The sequence below is a fragment of the Acanthopagrus latus genome, chromosome 16 (genome assembly GCF_904848185.1).
Source record: "Acanthopagrus latus isolate v.2019 chromosome 16, fAcaLat1.1, whole genome shotgun sequence".
In the NCBI taxonomy this organism is placed as follows: Eukaryota; Metazoa; Chordata; class Actinopteri; order Spariformes; family Sparidae; genus Acanthopagrus; species Acanthopagrus latus.
Genome location: NC_051054.1, coordinates 19,566,759 through 19,590,034, shown reverse-complemented (window position 1 = coordinate 19,590,034; position 23,276 = coordinate 19,566,759). Strand labels below are relative to the sequence as shown.

Below are 23,276 nucleotides of genomic sequence, written 5' to 3'. Positions count from 1 at the left end.
TAGTAGTGTAACTGGAGATAGATTTGTAATTGTGTCTTTCTCTCCAAGTCCCGCCATTCTGTCAGTTTTGTTCTGCATCTACAATTTTCTCTAAACTACATATTATAAATACTCAACTCTATATTGCAGCCTATAATGTCACCGTCATGATCAAAATCACAAGGAGCAATGTGCAGCTGTAGAAGAGTGAGAGGATTGTAGAGACACACTGCAGCCTGTAGAATTGCTATAATATTGATATGGTATTTCAGTGATTATTAAGTGGCAACCATGCTGCTGAATACACAGTGCTGGACAACACCACGTCTGTGGTAAAATAAAGGGGATCAGGGTGAGGGTCAGGGGTTAGGGCCCTTACCCTGAACATTGAGTCATCCCTCCTGTCAAAAATCAGCAAATCACCAACTGAATATAATTCTGGTTGGCACGCATTTTACCTTTAAAAATAGGGCTGTAACGATAAACTGAATGCTGCTTGAATTTTGGGTCTTTGATAATATCTACAAACATTTGTAGTTGTGCGGTGAAATACTCCACCAACTTTGGCCCATGTCCTGCTTCTGTCGGGGTCACTCACCCACCGGAGCTGCTCTTCATGTTAGAGTGTCTCTACGCTTGCAGGACAAGAAGAGGGAGGGACGGCTGCTGACTGTTTGCAGTTGTACATAGTACAATTATTCATTGTCAAAAACTAACAACACATTTTTTTTTTCTACAATATGTTGAGTCCCACACACAGAATTCCATTGTTGAAGAAGCTACTTTGAAAGCATGGCTTTGTAAGCTACCAATTACTCCACACTGGAAGAAGTTGAACTACAGCAAAGCTACCGTAGGGGGGGGAAAAAAAAAGAAAAAATCTACTTTCACAACCAAATTCTTGTTTTGCTCCCCACTAAAATGCAGCATTACTTTTGCAGAGAGTCGACTGTTCCTCCTGATGTCTGTGAGAGGGACAAAGCTGGATGAGTCACCCCAGCAGACGAGGGGGCTTTGGTTGTGGAGGGGGAGGTGGTGATGGTTTGGGGGGGGTTGCAATCCCCTGTCTCTCTACAAACACAACAACAATACCAGTAACACACTCCTCGCTGCACTCCTGATGTATTTTCAGGCAAAAACAGGCATATTTGCCAGCTGTGTAATTTACTGCGGCTCTCATTTGCATATTAAAGCCTTAATTATCCCCTCTGAGCATGTGTGTGTGTGTGTGTGTGTGTGTGTGAGGGGGGTTTGGGAGGGTGTAACTGCTTGGACGTGTAGTCAGGAGAAGGGGAATGATCAGCATTTTGGGGTCTGGATTGCGGCCAGAGGGGAGCTGAGTCACCTCCCACCCCTGCTCCCCCCTGTGGACCGGCTGGTTCTGATAACGGAGCGAGGTGGAGCTCTTTGATGAATAACACTCGACATGTCCCCTTGTCATTTTTAATCACCGCCGCTCTTTCAAACCAGTAGGTGTGACCTGCAGTATCACAGGAAGAAGAGATGTGTTTTTTTTTTTATCCTTCAGTACGAGGAGGTGATGGAAACCCGACAGTCAGGGGAGTCGACAAGGAATCACTGCTCAGTCTCTTTTAAGTAGGTCTTATTGTCACAGTCTAACAGTAACAGAAATTCTGCGTATGCACATTAGAACATTGTGTTAACACGTCCATGTGAAACCTCTGGAAATATGATCGTCCCTCAGTTTTCAACTCAGGCAGCTTGGATGTTACACAACATTTCACACACTGTCAGAAACAGATTCTGTATCTGCTTGTTCCAGTGACTCACTGACTCTGATCCCGCTGTCAAGTTAATCTACAGTATGAACTTCATCAAACTGCAACAAATGATGGATGTCTTCTGACCATGCAATACATTTGATCTCAACTAGAATTCAAATGAAGAGGGAATTCAGACCTGTAATCCATAAAAAATGTCCAGATAACATCTATAGAACAATTAGAGCTTCTTAAATAAAGGAATGTCCTTGGACACACAACAGACCTATAGCTTCTATAATGTAGTCTATAATGACACATAATATATTCATGAAATATTATTGGTAACACGTTACAATACTTAAGTTGAAATGATGAGAAATTAATTAATTCAGCAGTTGGAATCCAGACAGAAACCTTTCACCGACTGAGGTTTGATCAGAGAAGGTGTATCGTTGCACTGATTCTTCTCCTAATCAAAAGTGTCTCCATCCAAGTCTAACTTTGTGCGCATGCTCTCCTGTCTCTGGCTGTTTGATTGGCTCGCGCCTTTGTCCCTCTCAGCCAGAGCCCTGAAGCCCCGCCCTGCTGTGATGAGATATTGGCTGTGTCCGAAATCACCCGCTCATTCCCTAATCCCTAGTCACTACATAGTGAGTCCAGGATAATGGACTATGTAGTGAGCTCATCGGCAGAAATAAAAACTTTCGGACACTATTCCGGCGCCGTTAATGATGTCACTGCTGTCACGCAGTTGAAACATGAATTGAAACCTCCATGCATTCGTCCGCAGCGCAATGCATGATGGTAAGTATTGCTTGGTAAGTGACCATCAGTTGTGCACTACTTTTCGCGATGCATTGTGGGATACAATGAGTGCACTATATAGGGTATAATATTTCCCACTAGATGTTCGGACAGCACTACAAAATGGCGTAGTCACTGTGTATTGCACTATATAGGGAGTAGTGAGTGATTTCGGAAACAGCCTGTGTTTTTACCTAACGGCCCCGCAGCGCTGCAAGTTTGTTCAACATGTTTCCTGTCTAAACAACTCAGCTATACACCCACCAGGTGTGAGAGAACACGTCACCTGGCTGTTGCCGGTGCGTTGCTGCCATATTGGAGAGGTCAGGATCCACTAAAAGTCTCATCCAAGCAACATCACGTCAACAAAGCACTTCCCCAACAGCACAGCCGCTAGTGTGAAGGGTTTTGATATATGCAGACAGACAGACAGAGATTTGTCACTCTATAGTCCTTATTAGTGAATTCTACTTAGCTGCACTGCATTGGTCTTGAGGCAGAAATCTAATACTAATTGCCCTGAACAGAACTCGATATGAGGCAACGTTAGAGGCACATGTCCTTTAGGTAACCTGAGCATCATAGCAGTGGCCGTTGCTGTGTGTATGGTACTGTATGATGTTGTTGTTTATGCGTTGCTCATCCATAGAGTCCAGCCTACACAGACCTATAGCACGACAAGTGTACACTTTCAGTGGCGGCACTAAGTTGCTTTGTCGAAACTTTATTCACTCAACAGCTTTGCTGACACACACCAGACTCAACATTTTTTTAGGGATCTACAAGGTCGTTTTATGCAGAGGAGGCTTTTCTCAGTGGTCATAGCCCAGTAAGTCCACATTCCCCATTCAGACATGCAAGACGCTCACTCAAACAACTTGGCATAATCACCAAAACACTGGAAGTTCTGCAATTGATATGGGCCTCCTCTGCATAAGGGGGCATATGTATATCAGCCCTGCATAAGGGGGGGGTATCGGATCGCATCGCCTTTCAACGGGCATGTCCTGAGGCGCCACGCTCAAACAGTCACCCATCAGCAGCTGGCAGCCTCTCATCTGACTACCATGAAGCCCCATGCGTGTCTATCTCTCTGGCTCCCTTCATCCACAAGCCACATCCCTTTCACTTTTGAATGGCGGGCTGACTGCAGAAATTGCCCCTGTCCACCATGCGCACTGAATATTTAACTATGAATATGAAATTTCTTGGCAAGACTTCAACCACCTTCAAAAGTGAGAGCCCCTGCAACTCCTCCAGCATGCACACACTCCCAGTAGCCCCTCTTTTTTAGCGCTCGTGGATCGATCATCCCATCCCTGTATGGGGGGGATGTCAGGAGAGGAAGTGGTGAATGATCTTCTCCGGTTGGCCACTAAAGTCACTGACGGAAGGCGAAGCTCCCGACACTAAAGCTCTGTTTATGATAAGGTGAAACTCCAACACAGTGCAGGATTTCGGTTGAAAGAGGAGACTGACAGAGTGAGAGAAAACATAACGGCTCAAGAATTCTGCTTTGGCAGTTTACCTTCCTCCGCTTTTCTCTCCATTCAGGGCCCTCCCTCCATCCTCGCCGCCACACATGCTTCCCCTCTCCTTCACCTTGATCCACGCCGGGACAGCTGTGCCAATTACGGATCAATACTGGCCTGCCTTGATCAGCACTTAACATGGTCTGTCCCAGACCTTCAGTAGGAACCAATTTGTTTATGGAGATTTAATTGGGTTATTGTTTAAATGAAGGACAATAGCCAGATTTGCAAACTGGGCCCGTGTCAGCTCTCTGGCGCTCCGCGCTGCCTGAGGTGGAAATGAAACCTAAATGGGGTGAAACAAGTTTGGGCACGTTCAAGGCCACGTTCAAGGCCACGGTCAGCCTGTGCTAGGCCAGCAATCATCGATCGATCCTTAAAGAGGGAAATGCTTTTATTTGTTCGAGTCTTAACGTCCAGTTTCCACCGGACAGAGCTGATCCTGGCCGTGCTCGTGTTTCCACCGGCTGCGTCGCGCCGCGTTTCAGCCGCGTCCCAGCCGCGTCCCTTTTTTCAAGATGTTATTTCAAAGTGGATTCATCTCATTCATCTAAAGTGCACGTTTGATGCTTTTATATCTCATTAATGACAACACTTAAACTAACGCTAGGTTGAAGACCTCATTTACCTGTTGGGCCACGGACTAAAAGAAAATGACAGCTTGAGTTTACCTCAAATCAGCAGTTAGTCTGAGGCACCGCTGTTGTAGATATATGAAAGATGCTAGTGAGGCAACACAGTACATTGAAAATAAGCGCTGAAGAAAGGTTGAACCACCAGGTTTTACAACATGGAAACGACAACAGAAATCAGCATGTGTAGGGATTTCACATTTCTCCTTGATGCAGATGAACCAGCGGTTCCTGGAAGTGACTGTTGTTGTCTGTCTGTGTCAGTCAGAGTCAGAATGCGTCTTTGTGTGATAAGCACATTTCTTTTGCTTCCTCCCAGCCATGTTGCATAATGTGATGCTCCTCATTGGTTACTGCAGCACAGAACTGATGTGCTGAACAGAAAGAGGCAGTAGTACTCGTAGCCTAGTGTGGTATTTATAGGAACGTAATAGAGATGGTGCTGGAAAATAGGACCGTCAAATGACATGTTTGGACTTCATTCTGTCATGCTGACAACTTTTGTAGTCATGTCTGTTGACACTCGAGCTCTGCTACATGACCTGTACCCAGTAGCTCAGGTTTCAGGTCATTTTAGGGATTTTGTTGGATAAAACTTCAGCTGAGGTTTGGGTTGGGTTCTATACAATTGTGTCAAAGGTTGTCAAGATTGTTTTCTCTGTTATGTCGTCCATCCCAATCATCTGTAACATGGGAGCCATGTGTTGAGTATATGGAATGGCAACACATTCTCACTTTTTATTCTCACAACTCTTTAAGAACAAGCAGCATTGCGCTTTAAACGGTGATTCACTTTCTGGGCTGCATTGCGATTAACAGGTCAAATTTCAAATTTCAACCTACACTGCAGAAAGCTAAATGGCTTAATGCAGTACTCAAACATAAATGCAGGTAGTATGGTATTATCCTCAGCCCTTCATAATTAGTACCAAGCAACATATTTTGAGCTCCCACAAAATGACCACATTAATTACTGTGTTATTATCAAAGGCCAAACAGAAACTCAACATTAGTATTTTTTTGATATCCACTTCTTGTCTGACCATCCTGACGTTCATGGCCCTCAACTGCTATCCCAGCAGCATCTTCTTCTGTCCCATTGCAGCTCCCCAACCCCACCAAACACACGCGCACACACACACACACACACACACACACACACACACACACACACACACACACACACACACCGTCCAGTCTAGGCACCCGGTTGGAGGGGGGGGTAATTGGATTTGTTGTCACCTCCGCTGGCTGGCAGGCCTGGCCTGTCGGCTCAGCTTAGTGATGAAGACATCAGTGTGACAGGGACCCTGGGAGAGGATCAGCTGGTGTCCTGGATGCCACTAATAAAGCTGTGGTCATGCCACGGCCACGCAGCCACTGCTGCAGCCAGCTGTTACCTCTGCCACCTCTCCCCCAGTGCCAATGCCCATTCCACAGCTTGGGGAGTTAGGGGGTGACATGGTGAATGAGGAGTGGGCAGTCTTATTAAAGCAGATGCCAGTCCGCCACTTGCTCTGTTGGAGAGGTCAGAGAAACACTCCCCAAACACTCCTCTGTGGTTCCGGGCAATGCTGGCACCACATACCAGTGTCCTGGCATTCCCTCTGTGTCACTAGGCATCTTATTAAAGCACTGACAGGAGGCTGGCCAAAGTCAAGGTCTGTAGTTTAGGCTTCAGCGCAGTTGTCCCCTGGTTCACCCCATCAGGGATCAATGGGTTATGTCCTTCGTGTCCTGCAGAACACACCGTCTTTAAACAGTCTGCTTATTAACGCAAAGCATATTCTAGTTGAACTTGCTTCAGAGGCAAGTTCAGTTTTGAGAATTAACGTGGCAGGAAACATATTCCTCTGCAGCTGAAGATGCACGCGGGGGGGATGGAGGCATTTAGTTACAACAGAAAATCAGTTTGAAGGATGAAATAGGAAGCAACCGATGCGCATGTCAGTGTGCAGAGCAGTTTGCCAGCATGTAGAATCATCCCAGTACGTGTTGTGTTAGAGTGTGACTGAGCGTGGTGGATGTGAGGCTGACCTGGCACCTGTAGCACATAGGGTGTGCACTAATTATGTGACGGGAGTGATAACTGAGGTTCAGGCAGCGGGATACAGTCATGGCTGTGGTGATGATGTGGTTGTAATGAGCGGAGCAGCTTTTTCTTCAAACCACACATTCCACTTTTGGAATTTTGAAAGTGTTTTTTTTTTTTTTGTTCCTCTGATGAAATCTGATTTTTTTCAGATAAAACTAAAGCAGAGCTTCAGTTTGTACCTTCAGAGGCCTTCTGATTGGCGTCTCGAGGGCTTTTACAGTCGGTCATATGGTTATTAACAAGGTAAAACTTGCAAAATTTAACATTTCACATTTACACTGTGTCTATTATGTCACAAAGTAAATGATAAATGATGACTTTCAACACTTCAACATTTACAGTGTCCTTAAAGGGTAACTCCACCAAATGTACACATTAAAGTGTGTTTATAGGTCTTGGGGAGGAACTCCAAATGTAAAAAAAAAAAAGTTGAAAGCATTTTGAGGCTAGAGAGGAAGCTGTATGTAATCTGATGAAGTGCCTCCAGTGACGTTAAAGTAATTTTGCAAATTTTACAAAATGTGTTGTTTCCATTGGCTATATTATCCTATCTCCAATTCCTGTTGTGACCAACACTGATTGGCTGCTGTGGAGATGGAGGGAACACCGTCAGGAGGCGGCGAGAAAGAAGTCTGCCCATCTTTAGGCTCATTCTATCAGTTAGTGAGAAATCGGACTACGACAGGTGGCTTAATGAATAACAGTGGTTATGTAGCTCTGACAGATGACTGGGCATGACTAAGATGTATATGACCTATATTCTATTTTCACAAACACACAGTGACCTCCTGCAACTCTTTTGAAAACCCCTGTGTGCATGCACTCTCTTCCATACTGCATATAGTGCCCACCGGAGTCCTCACATGAGTAGCAAGTACACATGAATGAGAAAATATTTGCATATATTTACTAATGATTTTATCAGATAATTGCTGTGTGCTGATGAATAACAGCTGCCACCAGCTTATGATACAGATCCCTCACTTGTCCTCTCCTCTGGCTCCGTCCTGACAGTAGAATAGATACACAAGGCATTCAAAAAGTTAACCTTTAATTCTCATCTTCCGTATTTCAGTCTCGAGGTGGAAATAAATGCCGTGGTGCGCGAGATTCACGGGATGGTGCTCTGTTTTGTGCGAGAAGTCTGTGATTCAGTCACCCTCATAAACAGCACAGAGACAAAACTAATGGCAAGGCAGTCGGCAGGGTTTTGCCCTCAGGGAGTCTATTTTAGAAATGTCACAGACATGGAGGTCTTTATCCCAGCCCTGGATTGCATATTCACCTGTGTAAAGACCCAATCACAAGTAGCTCCACGGCCACTGTCGACTCGTGCTAAGCTACTCACGCAACAGAGAGGAGGCAGCTGAGAAGGGGAAACTCAAACAGCTTGGGGAGTGACAGTGAAGGGGGTGACCAGAAGTAGGAACCTCAGACATCCTTCAATAAGTGTTACAAAAAGGTTAAAAAGAAGAAAAGAAGCCAAAAAAAAAAAAAAAGAAGTGGAATGTATTTTTCTTTGCTGTTCAGTGTTGAATTATTTCTAATGGAAATAATGACAGAGAGGTATCCAAGCAAACGCAGATGCAGATGTTAAGCACTTACCATGCTCACAGAGATTGAGGCAGAGATTGGCAGAGATTACTTTTGAACTTGTGGGATTGAAAAGTGGATTTATTTTCACTCCTGTTTATCAACCCAACTGCAGCAGTGATCTGGAGGTGGCCTCCGCTGTTGGGTGTTTCTGTTCCGTGATGGAGGGAGCATTACTCCGGATTCATCTTCTGAATAGATGTAAAGGTTGTGTCGAAGCTAACGAACTACTGAGAGCTGAACACAGTGACTTTTAACATCTCTCTCTCAGGTTTCCTGCACAGACATGAGTTGAGTGTTGAGTATCAACATGTCTCTCGATACTTTCTAACCTCCTTACTGTCTTTGGCGTTCAGCTTTAGGCCCACTGGTTCCTTCTGAAGATGAGCATCTTCAAAAGCGGTCCATGAATACATAGTTTCATTATTTAGATATTTACAAATCAGTAGTTTAATCAACTGTGCATTTGCTGGGGACTATTCTCAGTTTTTTAATTATTCCCAAAAACTAGGGAGTATTTTGGCAGCAGTGACTGTGTGTGTGTGATTGAGCCGTAATAAACTAGTGTGTGTTTAATGCAACAGTGGATCATCTCACCCAGTGCACCACTGTGGCTCACTGATGTATGTTTTCATGGGGCCAGGTTCATAAAATTCAAAGTTTAAAGCATGTTAAATAGAGTTGGATCCACTGTGCAGAGCATGTTTCATTATCAGGTCCATTCATAGAAATAATAATTCAGTATTTCTTGTGTCGTGTCAATTACATATTGACATTCCTCTGGTTGAGTCCAGATTCAGTCGTTCTTGAAGACAACACTATTCTGTGCACTGATCACCATTTAACTCATCACCACGTATCTTCAGGGAGCTTTTGTCACTGTGGGAAACACAACTGTGATCTGTGAACAGTAGGATGATATTTGCCTGTTCTGGTTTCCGTTAAAATATCAACATCCCCTCTGATTTATCAATTTATTAATATTTTCCAGACCTTTAAACTCTTTAGACCAATAAAATAATAACTAAAGCATTTGTTATTTCTGCAGCTGAACAACAAATGTTTCTGTCTTTGGTCACATCGTACACTCATGATGATGTCATACACTCATGATGACATCATTACGTTACATAATGTGTTGTGCAAAATAGGGTGACAATATGCTCTGTGGTGCAGTGAAGGTACAACAGAGAGACAAAGAGAAAGTTATGTTTATTGACTTACACTGCCTTTTAGCTTCAGTTGTATAGATTGTATATATATATATTATAAATGATATATATATATATGTATATTACTTTTTTATGTTTTAAACAATTAGCATTAATACCAATGTAGGCACTGGAGAAGTTGAAGATGAAATTATCGAAAAAAAATATTTGCACTCTGCTCATTAAAATAAGCATATCTGAAAAAAAAAAATATATATATATATACATAAACAAAGAAATGCAAATAGATTATGGATTGTTCAGAAATGTCCACATGTTTCTACATCTAGATTGTTTTTAATTAACATGTTTTATGTGTCAATTTATTTCAGTAAAATCAGATAAAAACTCATGTTAGATTTTCTCTTTAATTTTTGACAAAATTCAAATATTTTTGTTATTCATGGTGGTTTATTGCAGAGATTTTAGGATCGTGAAGCATCTGACGATACTCCAAGAAATGACATTAAGAAATAAATACACACAATACCAAAGCTTTTCTTTTCTGGAGCTGGAAGGGTTAAGTACGTCCGCAATCGACGACGCCTTAAGTTAGGCTGCTGTGGATAAATTCAAATGTTTGACTGGTTAAATGAAGTCAAGTTTATGTAGAAGGGTGTCAGCCAAACTTCAGTCCAAAACCAGAGCAATTTAACAACAGCACACACAGTCTCACACACAGTAAGCCTCATATAAGAGTCAGAATCAACCCTGACAAGAGTTCAAGTACTGCAACTGTGTGTGTGTGTGTGTGTGTGTGTGTGTGTGTGTGTGTGTGTGTGTGTGTGTGTTGGGAGCGTCTCGCGTTCACCCTCTTGTTTTCGTTCCTCTGACTTTTATTTTGACTGTAATGTTATAAACCGTGTCTCTCAGTGAACCTCAATATAATTATCGAATCATAACTTCCAAATATGTTGCTGCTGTAATTACTAAAAACAGAGGACAGCAAAGAAGCTGGATAACAATGGATGTGTATGTTGAAATGGAGCGGGGCACCACCTCCCACCCCCACCCCCTTAAACACCAGCCGTCATTTTCATAATTGTTGTAATGAATACTTAAACTGTGGAATCATTTGTATTATTTTTGGAATTTTCGCAGGCCACGTTTAATCTGTTTGTGCCGAACGTGATGCCACATTTCCAAAATGAAAAGTCATTTTTAGGACGCGAAAAACAAGAAAATAACAAGGAAAGGTGCAGTTTTGATCTTAAAATTGCTCTTAAGCACAGTTTATCTTCGTTTGTGTAACAATCGAATTCAGATAAATAATTAAGTTGTGTTGAGTTTACATTCATGTGCTTATCGCTTATTCAAAGATCAGCCAGCTGTATTAATTCTAATGGGTTTCCTTTTTGTCTCTTCTACCCCCTGCATTGTCAAAACTTAACAGTCAAACGCCTCAAATACAACATAGCTTTGTTTCTCACTGATGAACATGAAAACATATTCTCTCATCTGACACACACACACACACACACACACACACACACAGCGTCAGGCAGCAGATATTCGGTATACAACAGTGACATCTTCAGTTGAGTGATGGAAGGCTGCGGAGGACGGCGACGTGGAGGGAACAATAGAGGAGCACCTTACAGCAGCTCTGTGTGTCTGCCGATGGAGGAAATGCTAGTAATTACTGCCATTTATAGGGAGAGAAAAGGGCTCTGTGAATATGCTCAAAGTGCATTCATTAACATTTACTCAGTGCTATTCAACCTGCGCCGAATAACAGAGCGAAGCCTCCGTGTCTGTACAGTACAGGCTGCTCGAGTCTCCCGATGGACGAAAAAGCAGCTGATTGACACAACGCTGGTATGTACAGTGTGCGAGAGCTGCCGGAGGCGTGAGCAGAAGCGTTCGGTGACATCAGGTAGGGATTTGAACCCTCGGTCAAACTGTGACTCTCTGCTGTGAGGACCGTACCGTAACTCCCCTGGCAGCGTATCAAACAACTGTAATGTTGTTTGGCACCAGCAGTCCACAACGTCCAGTCATCAATGATTTAAATCCCAATTCAGCTCATGTTAGGCCACATTTAATGTGTGCGTTTTGGTTTGTTTACATGTTTTGCATTAATTCCTTTATTCATTTTATGTCTGAATATATTCACTTCACCAGTACACTTCGTACAGTGAATTCAAACTCAATTCAACTCAAAGGTCAAAGGTGAGGGAGTACGTGTCTCACCTCTGAGCAGCCCTGAAAATGGCCTCCAGTCTTAAATCTGATCATCTTTGTGCTGCTCAGCTGGCAGTCAGGGATTTATCAGTGTGGCCCTGTTCTGTTTTACATTTATAAACAAGCACACTATAGTCACAGCTGTACGTCTCTATATGAAGCGTCTCTATCTGTTGTGCGACGAATAACACAATATAACATCATCATTGTGTTTGTTCTCGCCTGTCAATCATTAGTGCGGTAAATACATTCTTTACATTGTGTGTAATCATTCATTCACGTTTGGATTATTATTTTTTTCTCTTATTTTCGTGATTTACAAAACAATTTTACAAAACACGTGATAACTAAAAAAAAAAAGAAAAACGTATCGCTTCATAAAATCATATTCACAAACCTTCTTTATTTACTTTCTTTATTGCTTTCCATTTATCAGAGACAGATTCAGCAATATAATGACTTAGAATCAATTAAGCCATCTCAACATAAATGTAACTCAGTTAGTCCATGATGATCACTGTCTTCCTCCTATGATCATTGTCCTTCGATCTGAATATAAACAGCCTCAAGTTTTCTCTTTCTATCTTTACACTCGACCAGTAACGTTTTCAGATGAACTTAATCTCTAGATTTCAACACACGTGACCTGTTGTGTTCTCTTACATCCGCCTTGTTCGTAAGTCCGACCATGCTTTTCTGTTATACATATATTCATAATGCTGTACTGTGTTATCAAGCATTCATTGACTGTTTACACACTAATTATAGGTGCTACACAGGAGGGGTTGTAATCACTGACGAACACGTGAATAAACTCTTTAAAAATGTCCTTTTATTTGCCTTCAGCTCCGCAGTGTGGTGGAAAGTGCTCTTACATACAGCTCAGTGAGAGTCGCCCGCTGAGCTCCGACCTGTTCCGAGTCCTGACACTCCAGCATTTTGGGGCATTTAAGTTAAGACTGGTATCACAGATCAGTGACATCTCAAAACTCAAACACTAATATAGGGGAAAATATATATTTTTTTTGTATAACCGAATAATCATGGACTAACCCTGACTAAAATGTAGGCGGTGATTTTAAACATTATTTAAAACCTGCTTGGTCCAACCTGACAACTGTTTGTCTTGGTTTTTCTTTTCTTTGCACATTATGTTTTTATTTTATTTTATTTTATTTTTTTTTTACAAACTGTAAATATCTGTCTGCAGCCATATTTTATTTAGAGGTTTAACAAAACAAACTAAATCATGGTCTTCATTTGAAATGTGTCACACGTGAGTCAGTGCAGGGTTTGGCGGCAGTATTTTATGAGGCAACACTGAAGCCGGTGGAGAAATTAATAACTTACACACCTCCGAATTTAAAGCACTCGCATTGTTGATCAGCCTCAACAATATGACTTAAAAAAAGGACACAATACGCCACTCACATAACACTTGAAACTGGCATCTGAGATGTCATTTACATATATTTGCATATAAAGTAATTGGCACAGATGCCAAGGAAGCATCCGCAAACAGATTAATTGTCATCGAGCAGTCGTGGTGACATAGTTAAAAATGAGCTCCTTTTAAGGCACCAATTATCAGAGAATTTCCAAAGTAACCTTTTTTCATCAGCGAATCCCTTCCCCATTGTTGCCGCCTTGAACACACGCACACACGCGCATCACGCACAGTGGAAGGCAGACATGTAACATGCATAGTATCAGCATCCTAAATGTATAAATATTGTAAATAGCTGTCTGTCGGCTTTCAAGTTGCGCCTTTGAAATCAGGCCGCGCTGCATCCTGCTCTGAAAACGAGCACATGTGCCTTTGTTTAGCCCGAGACGAGAACAAACGGCGAATTCTCCAACACACTCATTGTGAGAATCCGTAATGAATTTCCACAGATAGAAATAAGAATGCCTCTGCTGGGGCGTCCATATGCTGTTTTCTTCTCTAGTTCCTTTTTTTTTTTTTTTTCTATGAACACATGAATGCTCTGTGCTCCCTGCTTTAGGTACAGGTATTGTTATGCTTTGCCTGTGCGTGTGTGTGTGTGTGTGTGTGTGTGTGTGTGTGTGTGTGTGTGCGTGTGTGTGTGTGAATGTTAAAATTGATCCTCCTCTGAACCTGCACACGTTCACATCTTCTTCACTCTCAGTCACTTTTTTCTCTGCACTCCTTTCAACATTTACCACATTAACATGTTTCAGCTCCGGTCCGACCCGGTTGACCTTTTAACAGTGTGGTCAACTGTCCGTCCTGAGGCCGGCTGACACACTGCTGCTGCTTCTTTCCTCCCTGCTAGTAATAATTGAACAGTGGCTCCATTTGTAGAGGGTTGTCTCTGGGAACGCTGGTAACAAATAAGCCAGTTTAAGCTGCCTGCACCTCAGAGAGCTTTAAACGCTCGCTCCTGGCAGCCGCCGCGCAGCCATCTTAACTAATGTTGAGACGGCGCGGGGAGAGAGGCTGAGGCTTCCCCACGTGGAAACATCAGGCGAGGAGGAGACGGGGCTGAGTTTCAAATCAGAGCCTCCCAAACGTGTTGTTGAGATGAAATTGACCATAGCCGAGGAGAGTACCGTCCGGTATGTTGTGATTATTATTATTATCATTATTATTTTAATGAGCTCAAAGAATTTTACTGCAACAGGTTTAAAATACCTTTTTTTCTTGTTAAAGTCTGACATTGACCAGCAGTGCACATTAAAGCTGCAGACCTGGGTTTGCAGTGGCTCAGTGTAACGTCTGACGTGTGAACGCGGGGAGACTCGCTGTCTTCTGCTGCCATCTTGTTGTCTGTCCTGATAATCATCCCGGGCTTTTCTCTTCCAGCGTGTCCTTGTTCACCGTCAGGGATCGTAGCTGATGAGGATACCACATGTAACGCTGAGGAAATATGTTTTTGGGAGTGGCTGAAAGTAACTAAGTACACTTACTCCAACACAAATTTAAGGTGCTTGCATTTTCTTTTTGTCCAATTTCAGACTTCCACTTCATATTGTACTTTTTTTTACTCGGCTACATTTATTTGAGCTGTAGTTACTCGTTACTCTGCCAGACAGACCGGAGCCCCGGCTGCAGATTAATCCCCGTCTGAAAATAGTCCCACAGAGAAACATTATTTTCTTTTGTGCGTGGAATGATTGCTGAAAACGACTGTGACCGGCTGCTTTACAATATCATTGAGCTTTTGTTTATGTATCTGTACATGACTGTCATCATCGTGTTTTTAGGGATGTCCCTCTTCTGTAGGATCAGATGGGCTGGCAAGCGGAGGGCCACAGACAGAACAGGCGAGTCCGAAAGTCCAGAGAGAACGAAAATAAAATTGCGGTTTATGCTTTCTCATTGAATTTCTCCACAATAAGACAAATAACACGAGACTCCTCTGAGGCAGCAGCATCGAGCGAGTCCTGTCTGTGGTTTTTGAGCAGTTTAGTCGCACTTTGTTCCTCTTATTTCTAATCATCTCGAGCTGTCTTCGTATGGTCCCAGCCCCCTGAGCTGCTGCTGCTGCTGCTGCTGCTGCTGCTGCTCACTGATGCAGTAAAAAAAAAAAAAAAAAAAAAGGCATTTATTCTGCTTCTGATTGGTCGAAAAACACGCACACAAAAAAAAATTGCGGGTGAATTGACCTCAAATGTTTATGTTGGAAAAGTACAGATTAGAACAGGCCACGTTATTGGTACATTGGGAACCAGCACTTTCTGTATCAGCCATCAAACATGTCTGTCAGCCCTGGTTGAAATATAATAATAGAAAAACACACACACACACGCACACACACACAGACACACACACACACACACACACACACACACCAGCCAGTCAAATTGAGCCCTTGTCACTCACATTAAAATTTTGACACGGCAGAAAATGGAGGAGAATGTGAAGAAAGAAGTAATTGTGTGGTGACAAAAAAGGAGTTCCCCCTGGCACCAAGTCGGGAAACAAGACTTTGTTTGGATTTATGGCACTGACAGAAGGTGTGGAAATGTGTGTGCGTGTGTGTGTGCGTGTGTGATTCAGAGGTTGTATTCTGCACTGATGTTGCAGAAGCACCCGATGAAATTGTTCACACATACAGAGTGTTTTTGTGCATGAGTACTTGTGCATTTCTACACTTATGCACACGCGCATATGTACGCGTGTGTGTGTGTGTGTGTGTGTGTGTGTGTGTGTGTGTGTGTGTGTGTGTCCCATGTGTGTTTATATTCCTTAATGACTTTCTAATTCAGGGCCAGCAGGAACCTGCCTTTATCTCTATTAGTTTAGTAGCAGGGCAAACAAAGAGAATCTGTGGCCGTGGCACCGAGCCAGAGGAAGACTCAGCCATAAAAGCACTTGTCCATCTGCGTCTCCACCTCCTCCTCCTCCCACACTCTTATTCCTCCTCTCTGGGTGTGAAACGCTCTCCTCCTCTCGGTCGGTGAAGGGGAAAAAAAAAAACAAAAAAAAAAAACATCTTGATTCCTGCCTCAGCAGTCCGCTTACTCAATCTAGACGTATTGATTGTGCGTGGTGGATTGGGGGGAAGGAGTGTGTGTGTTTGTGAGATCAGTAAATTAGTTTTTCTTGGCTCAAAGTCTGGCACCTGTATTCCATGTAGTAAAATAATGTATTATGGCACGGCGGTCCTCTGAGAAGTGTGCTGCTTCAGAATCAAAATGCACAAGAAGGAATCACATGTTAAAGTATTATTAATTAAGCAGAAGAAAATAGGATGATGGAAACATGAACAATGAGTAGACGGCGTCGGAGATACTGATTATTTTTTAAAATGATGTTTAAATTGTAAGCAGTACGATTATTATTTAACAAATTAAATGTGTGGCGCTAAAAGACCAAACGAGTTCAGAGGAAGTGAGAACCAAAACCGTCTGGATCTCAAACTGATCGATACAAATGTTATTCTGATTTAAGAGTTTCTTTGTAGAGACAAATAACAATTTTGGAATATTTAAAAAGATAATTCAAGGATGTTGTGTTGAGATTCTCACAGTTCAGTTCAGCAGATGTTCTTAAATACTGATCATAGTTGTCATGAGTGTCGATATTCAACACAGATTTTATTTTGTATTTTCTTTTTCATCTGCTTACCGTACCTACATCTAACATCCGACATTTTCACTGTGGAGGAAGAGGCCTGCTTTACAATATAGATACTAAAATAAAAATAAAAATTGTAATTTATAGTCAACCCGCAAATTTCCAACAAGCCATCAGCAGGGTTGTTGGTGTATGTGTTTATGAGTTAAAGCATATGTTGGTGATATTTTTTTTGTTTTTATTTTGAAAAAAGAATGACACTCAGTAGAGTGCATACCTCTGCCAAGGTCCAACAATCACTCTTGATAGCTCTTTATCACTTTACATATTAAACCGCCAATAACTGATCAACAATAATTTCAAGCTCACCAGATCCAGGCTGTTCACCAAAATGTACCCACTCGATATGAGCCACCTCAGTACTGCTGAGATTGTCAAAGACAGACCAAAAGTTAACGGAGGTCTTTTCCACTCCTGCCGACAAACCAACCGACTCATCCTCCTCAAGTCTGGTCTTCACCCTGACCAATAATGTGTGAGACTACAAGTTCCCAACAGGTTGTCAGGGGATTCCTGGATCCATATGAAAGGATAGAAAATATAATATTACAGAGTTGTTGTTTTTGTATAATTTTTTGTATGTGTTTTTTTTGTTTGATGTTTTTCATGTGAAATACTGGATCTTTTTGTTTATTTTGTTTTATCGCTCTGAAAATCTTGTAAATGAGTCTGGACCACTGCAGTCCTCTCTGACTGTCCTGTCTGTGGCTCTCAGCACCAGGCCCGGCACAAGACAGCAAACCTTTCTCAAACAGGAGGAAAGCTACGGTGTATTTTCTCACAGTGATGAAGGAAGATGTCACTGATGCAACATTGTGGCTCACTTTTAATAGTTTTTTGTTTTTTGTTTTTGTTTTTTTTCTATAGTGGGGGCTCTGTGGCACAGAGGAAGCAGATCTATCAGGCTTAACAGTTAGAATATTATAGGTTTGGCTCTGCCCCTGCGATTTAGTGACAATATAATCTAAACCATCAGGAGTGTTATTTTAAGAGCTATATTACAGATACATTTAAAAAAAAAAAAAAGGGCTATAAAATATAACACATAGAGGATCATTTTACAAACCAACGTAACCTCTGACCTCTCGTTCTTTACTCAGCTATGATCCTTTAGCTAAAGCACCCCGGGGCTCCTTCCGCAGGGGGGAGGGCAGCTTGTTCCTTTGTGTTCACCTTGTCAGCCTCATTACATGGCATATGCTCCTCACCGCTACAACAGCCGCTCGCTATATGTTGACTGTGTGCACTGCCAAAATGATCCCATGTGACTGTGGCGACAGGCTGGGGACATTTAAAACAGCGCTGTGATGTATGGAAAAAAAAAAAAAAAAAAAGAAAACCCGGGCTAAGGGGGCCTCTCAGCACTGCGTCTGTCCCCGTGCATCCAAGTGCAAAAACACAAGTCCGCGAACCCTCCCGGAGAGCAGCCGCCACCGCCGCCGCCGCCACTTCTTGTCGCCAACACGGAGAAAAGCCTCCCCTCCCTCTTCCTCCAACTCCTTGCCCGACTCGCCTGCAAGCGTTCCCTTTGAACAATGACTGAGGCTCAGAGAGGGGCGGGTGACGACTCCATACACCCATACACACCACCTCTGCCTCCCCTCTGGAAGTATTCAGGATTATGGGAGTGGTGGCAGATCAGCGCTTAATCAGTTCCCACTGATACAGTAGGAGGCGCTGGTTTATTCACTAATGGTAAAAAAAAACATGCATATTTCAGAGTGCCTCATTAAAGGGATGCTATGGAGTTTTGGAGGAGACATTCACATTCAGAGTATTAATATCGACAGTATCACTGAGGTTTTCTTTGTTTTGATTTTCAATTTTTTTTCTATTTTATATCCGCGTGTGACTTAAATCACTGCACCTAAATGTAGCACAGAAACTCATGTGGCTGAGCAAAGTCACGCGAGTCATTTACACAGTTTGAGAGTTTCTGGGGCCGTTACTGGTGTAGAGACTAGAAAAGCTGCATCAGTTAAAACACAAAACGCTCCGTTATCATGTGAAGATTCTCAATCAGATATCAGTCGTATGTGCAGGTCTGGGTAGGATGGTGTCTCCACCTGCTGGTGACCTCAGGTGGTGGTGGAGGGAGATTGCAGGCTGGCAGCTGGGATGGCGTCGCCCCTGATCTCGCCCTACCGACTCCAGATTTAATACCTCGGAGTCCTCCTGTGGGCTCTCGGCACTCCTGAAGACATGATGATGAAGCAGCTCGCCGGGAGTTTACATTTTTACTGGACCTGACCTCTCAGAGTACCTCTCGAGTCATTCACAGCACAACGTTTAGAATGATTGTGTATCAGAAAGCCTTTTTTTTTTCAATTAGACTTTGACCGCGACACAAAACTACCTCCCAGCTCAGAGCTGTCCCAGAGGGTTGTTGTCAGATCTCAGATTTTAGGGTTTGAGGTGTTGTGTTAATTTACCGTTAACCTGTGTGTGTGTGTGTGTGTGTGTGTGTGTGTTCACACACACACACACACACACACACACAGGCAAACCCCTCTCATGAGCAGAAGGTTGCATTGCTGTTCTCCACATGCCCGCCTCTCACCCGTCCAGCCCCCCACGTATCCTCCCCCCCCGACCACCTCACCTACCCCCGGTGTTGGCAAAGGCATCTGGGTGTGTGTGTGTGTGTGTGTGTGTCTGTGTGTGTCAGGCGGGCTGCTGCGTGGTGAGCATGCCCTCTGTCATTCACGCAGAGCAGCCCTGTCCAACTGTCACTTCCTGACAGGCCGATAATCAATCTCTTTATTAACTGCTCTGTTGCAGACCGCCGCCACTGAGGGGAGGAGGGTGGGAGGAGGAGGAGGAGGAGGAGGTGAACAGAAAGGAGGGAGGGAGGAGAAAAGAGAAGAGCACGCTGCAACTCAGAAAGTTGAGTTTATTTTTCAGCAGAGAAGAGGCTCGTTTCAACGCAACAAAACAAAGCAGCGCGCAGAGGAGGCTGAAGGGGGAGGCAGGCTGCAGCAGCTGAAATGTGCGTGCGGCCTGCTGGAGATTCACCAGTTCGATGGGTGGAGGGAATCGGCTGAGCTAAAACGAAAGCACTGACCGGTTTTGACCCACGCTGACACACAACGTTGCCACTAAACGCGTAAAAGAAAGCCCTGATGCATTTGGACTGTCTGTTTCTCTTGGCAGGCAGCCACCTGTGGGTGTGTGAGCGTCAGTGTGTTGGTGGTTCATCAGTCTCACGTTCTGTGCTTTAGGTTAAAGGAGCCGCGTTTCCTTGTTTTCATAGAGGCACCTGCTTTTACTGTACGTCTCGGTTAAGATCGCTGTCTGAGCATGGTCAGCCAAAAGCGGCACAGCTGCTACCTGTCAGGTGACCCTTAGTTTCTGTTTAGTCTTGATCATTCAACTTTTTTTCACTGCAGATTATTGTCAATATTAAAGCTACACAGGTAACGACATGATCGAAAGGCTAAAGTGAGGTTGTTAAAAGGCTGAAGGGCCTCAGTAGGTCTGTCGTGATCTGACAAACCCAGAGTGACAGAGAGAAGTCGGGTTGAGCTGCCGTCTACTGAGGAGGGAATGTGCTCTGGTGATTCTGGTGACCTGGTCAGGACTCAGCCCGTCACCCCTTTCAATCGATTCGCTCCTCTCTTCTTCTCGTCCTCTCATCCACTTCTAATCTGTTCACAGGTGCTCTTTTCTTGTCCGGGATTAACATACAGCCAAGACACATTCTGTCAAGCTTGTCCAAAGGCATCCTGGAAAAATAAAGGAGACCACCGACCAAAGAGGAGCAAATAAAACCCGTTGATTAACTTACAACATTTAATCACAATGAGAGCCTCGAAAGCACCCATACCTTAAAATGTCAGTCTGCCTGCCTACCCAACATGCAAGGCGTCTTAAGAAGTAGTCTGACTATCGGTTCCATCATTATGTGAAAATGTCCACAATAACACAGGAAATCTGTGATGAAATCAGTGGGATGAACCATCTTGCAATGACCTTTCCTTTGGGCTGATTTGGGACTTGTTTTCTTCATTTTTGTCATCATTTATCATTATATTAGTAACAATCTGTAGCATCTTCAGTTCCCCAATACCTGCGCTGATATCTCTACTGAGGGTACCTGTCCAAACCAAGTATCAGGGCCCTCCTACACCAAACTTAAAACCTTCCCCGTGGTGTGCACTATGTGTGACACTGGTAGCAGAGTTATCAACTTGCCACAACGAGATGAACATGACTGTTGGCAGAAACAATGAATCGTCTGTATTTGATTTGGATCTGGATCTATTTTATAAGGTACAGATGACACGAGAGGCTGGTGGTGGCCCAACCCGACAGACGCTGGGTATCAGGAATGCAAAGGAGCATCAGGGGCAACAACTGCTCATTATATCTCATCTGATCTTCTACCCCTGTACAGAAAAACAAAACTCTTTGTGACAAGAATTTAGGAGATCAATTGTTTTTTTTTTTTCACTATTCACCATCAAAACTAACAAAAGGAAGTCCTGATTATCCAGCATCTGTGAGATCTGGATATGTGCATCATCTGAACGGGTGTACATGAGTGGTTTCGCTGGCATTTTGTTAATCCCGGTGCCTTTTTTTTCACGATCTCAAAGGCAATGTGTGTGTGTGTGTGTGTGTGTGTGTGTGTGTGTGATCAACAGGATGAGTTTCTGATGGAGACTCAGACGAGATTCCAGTCAGAGATCCTCCAGCGCTGCCTCGCCAACGCCAGCCACTCCCGCCACGCCGCAGAAACCTCTGAGACGCTCCCCAGCGAGGCCGGCGGACAAGCTGACAGCATGACTAGAGCCTGAGCACACACACACACACACACACACACACAGAGGGAGGGAGAAAAAAAAAGGCTAACCTTGTAGAGATCACCTCAGAAACCACTCATGGATTCATTCTCACAGACACCGTGTCCCAGTGTCCCAAACCCAAACAGCTGACTAACAGATATATGCGAGTAATAATTCTATCGCAAATAATGATAACCATAAAACTCCAAATCCGGGTAATAAAGGCAGACTTGAGCTCCCTAATGAAACGCCTGCCTCCCCGCTGCTTCTTGCCTAATGTTCCCGCCGAGCCGCTCACCACTTTCCATAAAGCAATTTTGCAAGCCCACTTCAAACGTGAATCACCTAGAAATGAACAGAACTGCCCTCCCCCAGCCCCACCCCCACCCCCACCCCTCTGAACTCCACCAACCCCTCCCCCTCCCTGCAGCACTTACACTGGGGCTGTGTGTGAAGGGGGGGGGAGTGAGTGTGCTGACATTGGTAGCAGCTAAGTTCCATCTACATTAATCAGCTGAGAAGCACCGGCAGGCGTTCAACAACAATACAGCGTGAGACGACGGAGCACAGTGTGTGCAGCTTCAGTGAACAGGGCGTCACAGGTCTGCTGAAGGCTGTCCATCTCATCAACTACTGTGAACACAGAACACAAGTCTGAACTCTTCTTCGCTTCTTCAGCTCTGCAAATTGAACCCTGGAGTACAACGACCCGACTCGAACCCCTCCGCACCCCCACAGGACCTGACGGGCCGGGCCGGGTTCAGACCACAATGTCTGTTTTTGAGTCATGTTTGATAATTAAGTTAACGTATGTAAATGACTAAGCTTACACACATCTACGTCACCTATGTCACATGACGTGCGCTACATCACTAACATTAACGTTATGAAAGTTAAAAGACTGAACGTCTTTTCACAAACCTAACCAAGCAGCTGTGGTGCCTGAACGTCACCAAACCACAACTGACCGTCACCCACACGTCCAAAAGTCTTAATATACAAATCCACACAAATTATACTGTTTGTCAGCAAGTTCTGTTTTGAAAGTTATTTATCACATATTATTGTTTATTACTTGCTAACATATAACTTGTTATTTGACCACGAGGCCACATGCAGAACTGACACTAGAGGGAGGGCAGAGCGTCAGATTTTAATGTTTTCTTCACTGTAATTTACAAGAATATTAAACCTCTTATTACACACCACACCGCCTCTGCTCATCTGCTTTTATATACATTATCTGTGTATATTCATTTATGTATCTGTATACATCCAAGCTCGATTTAATGTGTTGCAAGATCTGTACAGAACCAAAGGTACATAGTAATTGTGTGTTAATTACCCAGTGAAGATATCATGAGCCTGAACATGACAATCTGACAAACTGTCTCCCAGCAGAGCAAAGCTTCAAGTTGGGTTTAGTTCAGTACTTACTGGCATATATTTGGACTGATCATTCCTCAGCTAAAAACAGTCACCTCACCTGGAATATGTTATTATGTAATTGGAAGTTTGACCTCATCACTCCCCACGCTGTCCATCGTCATCGCACAGATGACCAGATAGGTCAACAGTGAGAGTAGCTGATAACAGTCCACATACATTTGTCATTAGGCGGTGAATGTAGT

The 23,276-nt window shown here is 43.5% G+C and overlaps 1 protein-coding gene across 3 annotated transcripts in view; it reads left to right on the top strand.

The window, feature by feature from the left end:
- Positions 1-22,841, top strand: part of si:dkey-288a3.2 (protein phosphatase 1 regulatory subunit 37) — a 65,392-nt gene extending 42,551 nt beyond the window's left edge. For 2 of the 3 annotated variants that reach the window (XM_037072601.1, XM_037072600.1), the window contains exon 12: positions 21,505-22,841. In XM_037072601.1, coding sequence (XP_036928496.1) covers positions 21,505-21,657 — 153 coding nt within the window. In that variant the 3' untranslated portion in view covers positions 21,658-22,841. Of the gene's footprint in view, positions 1-920; positions 954-21,504 lie in introns of those variants that run through there. The other variant, XM_037072602.1, reaches the window with a different exon arrangement.
- The last annotated feature ends 435 nt before the right edge of the window (positions 22,842-23,276 follow it).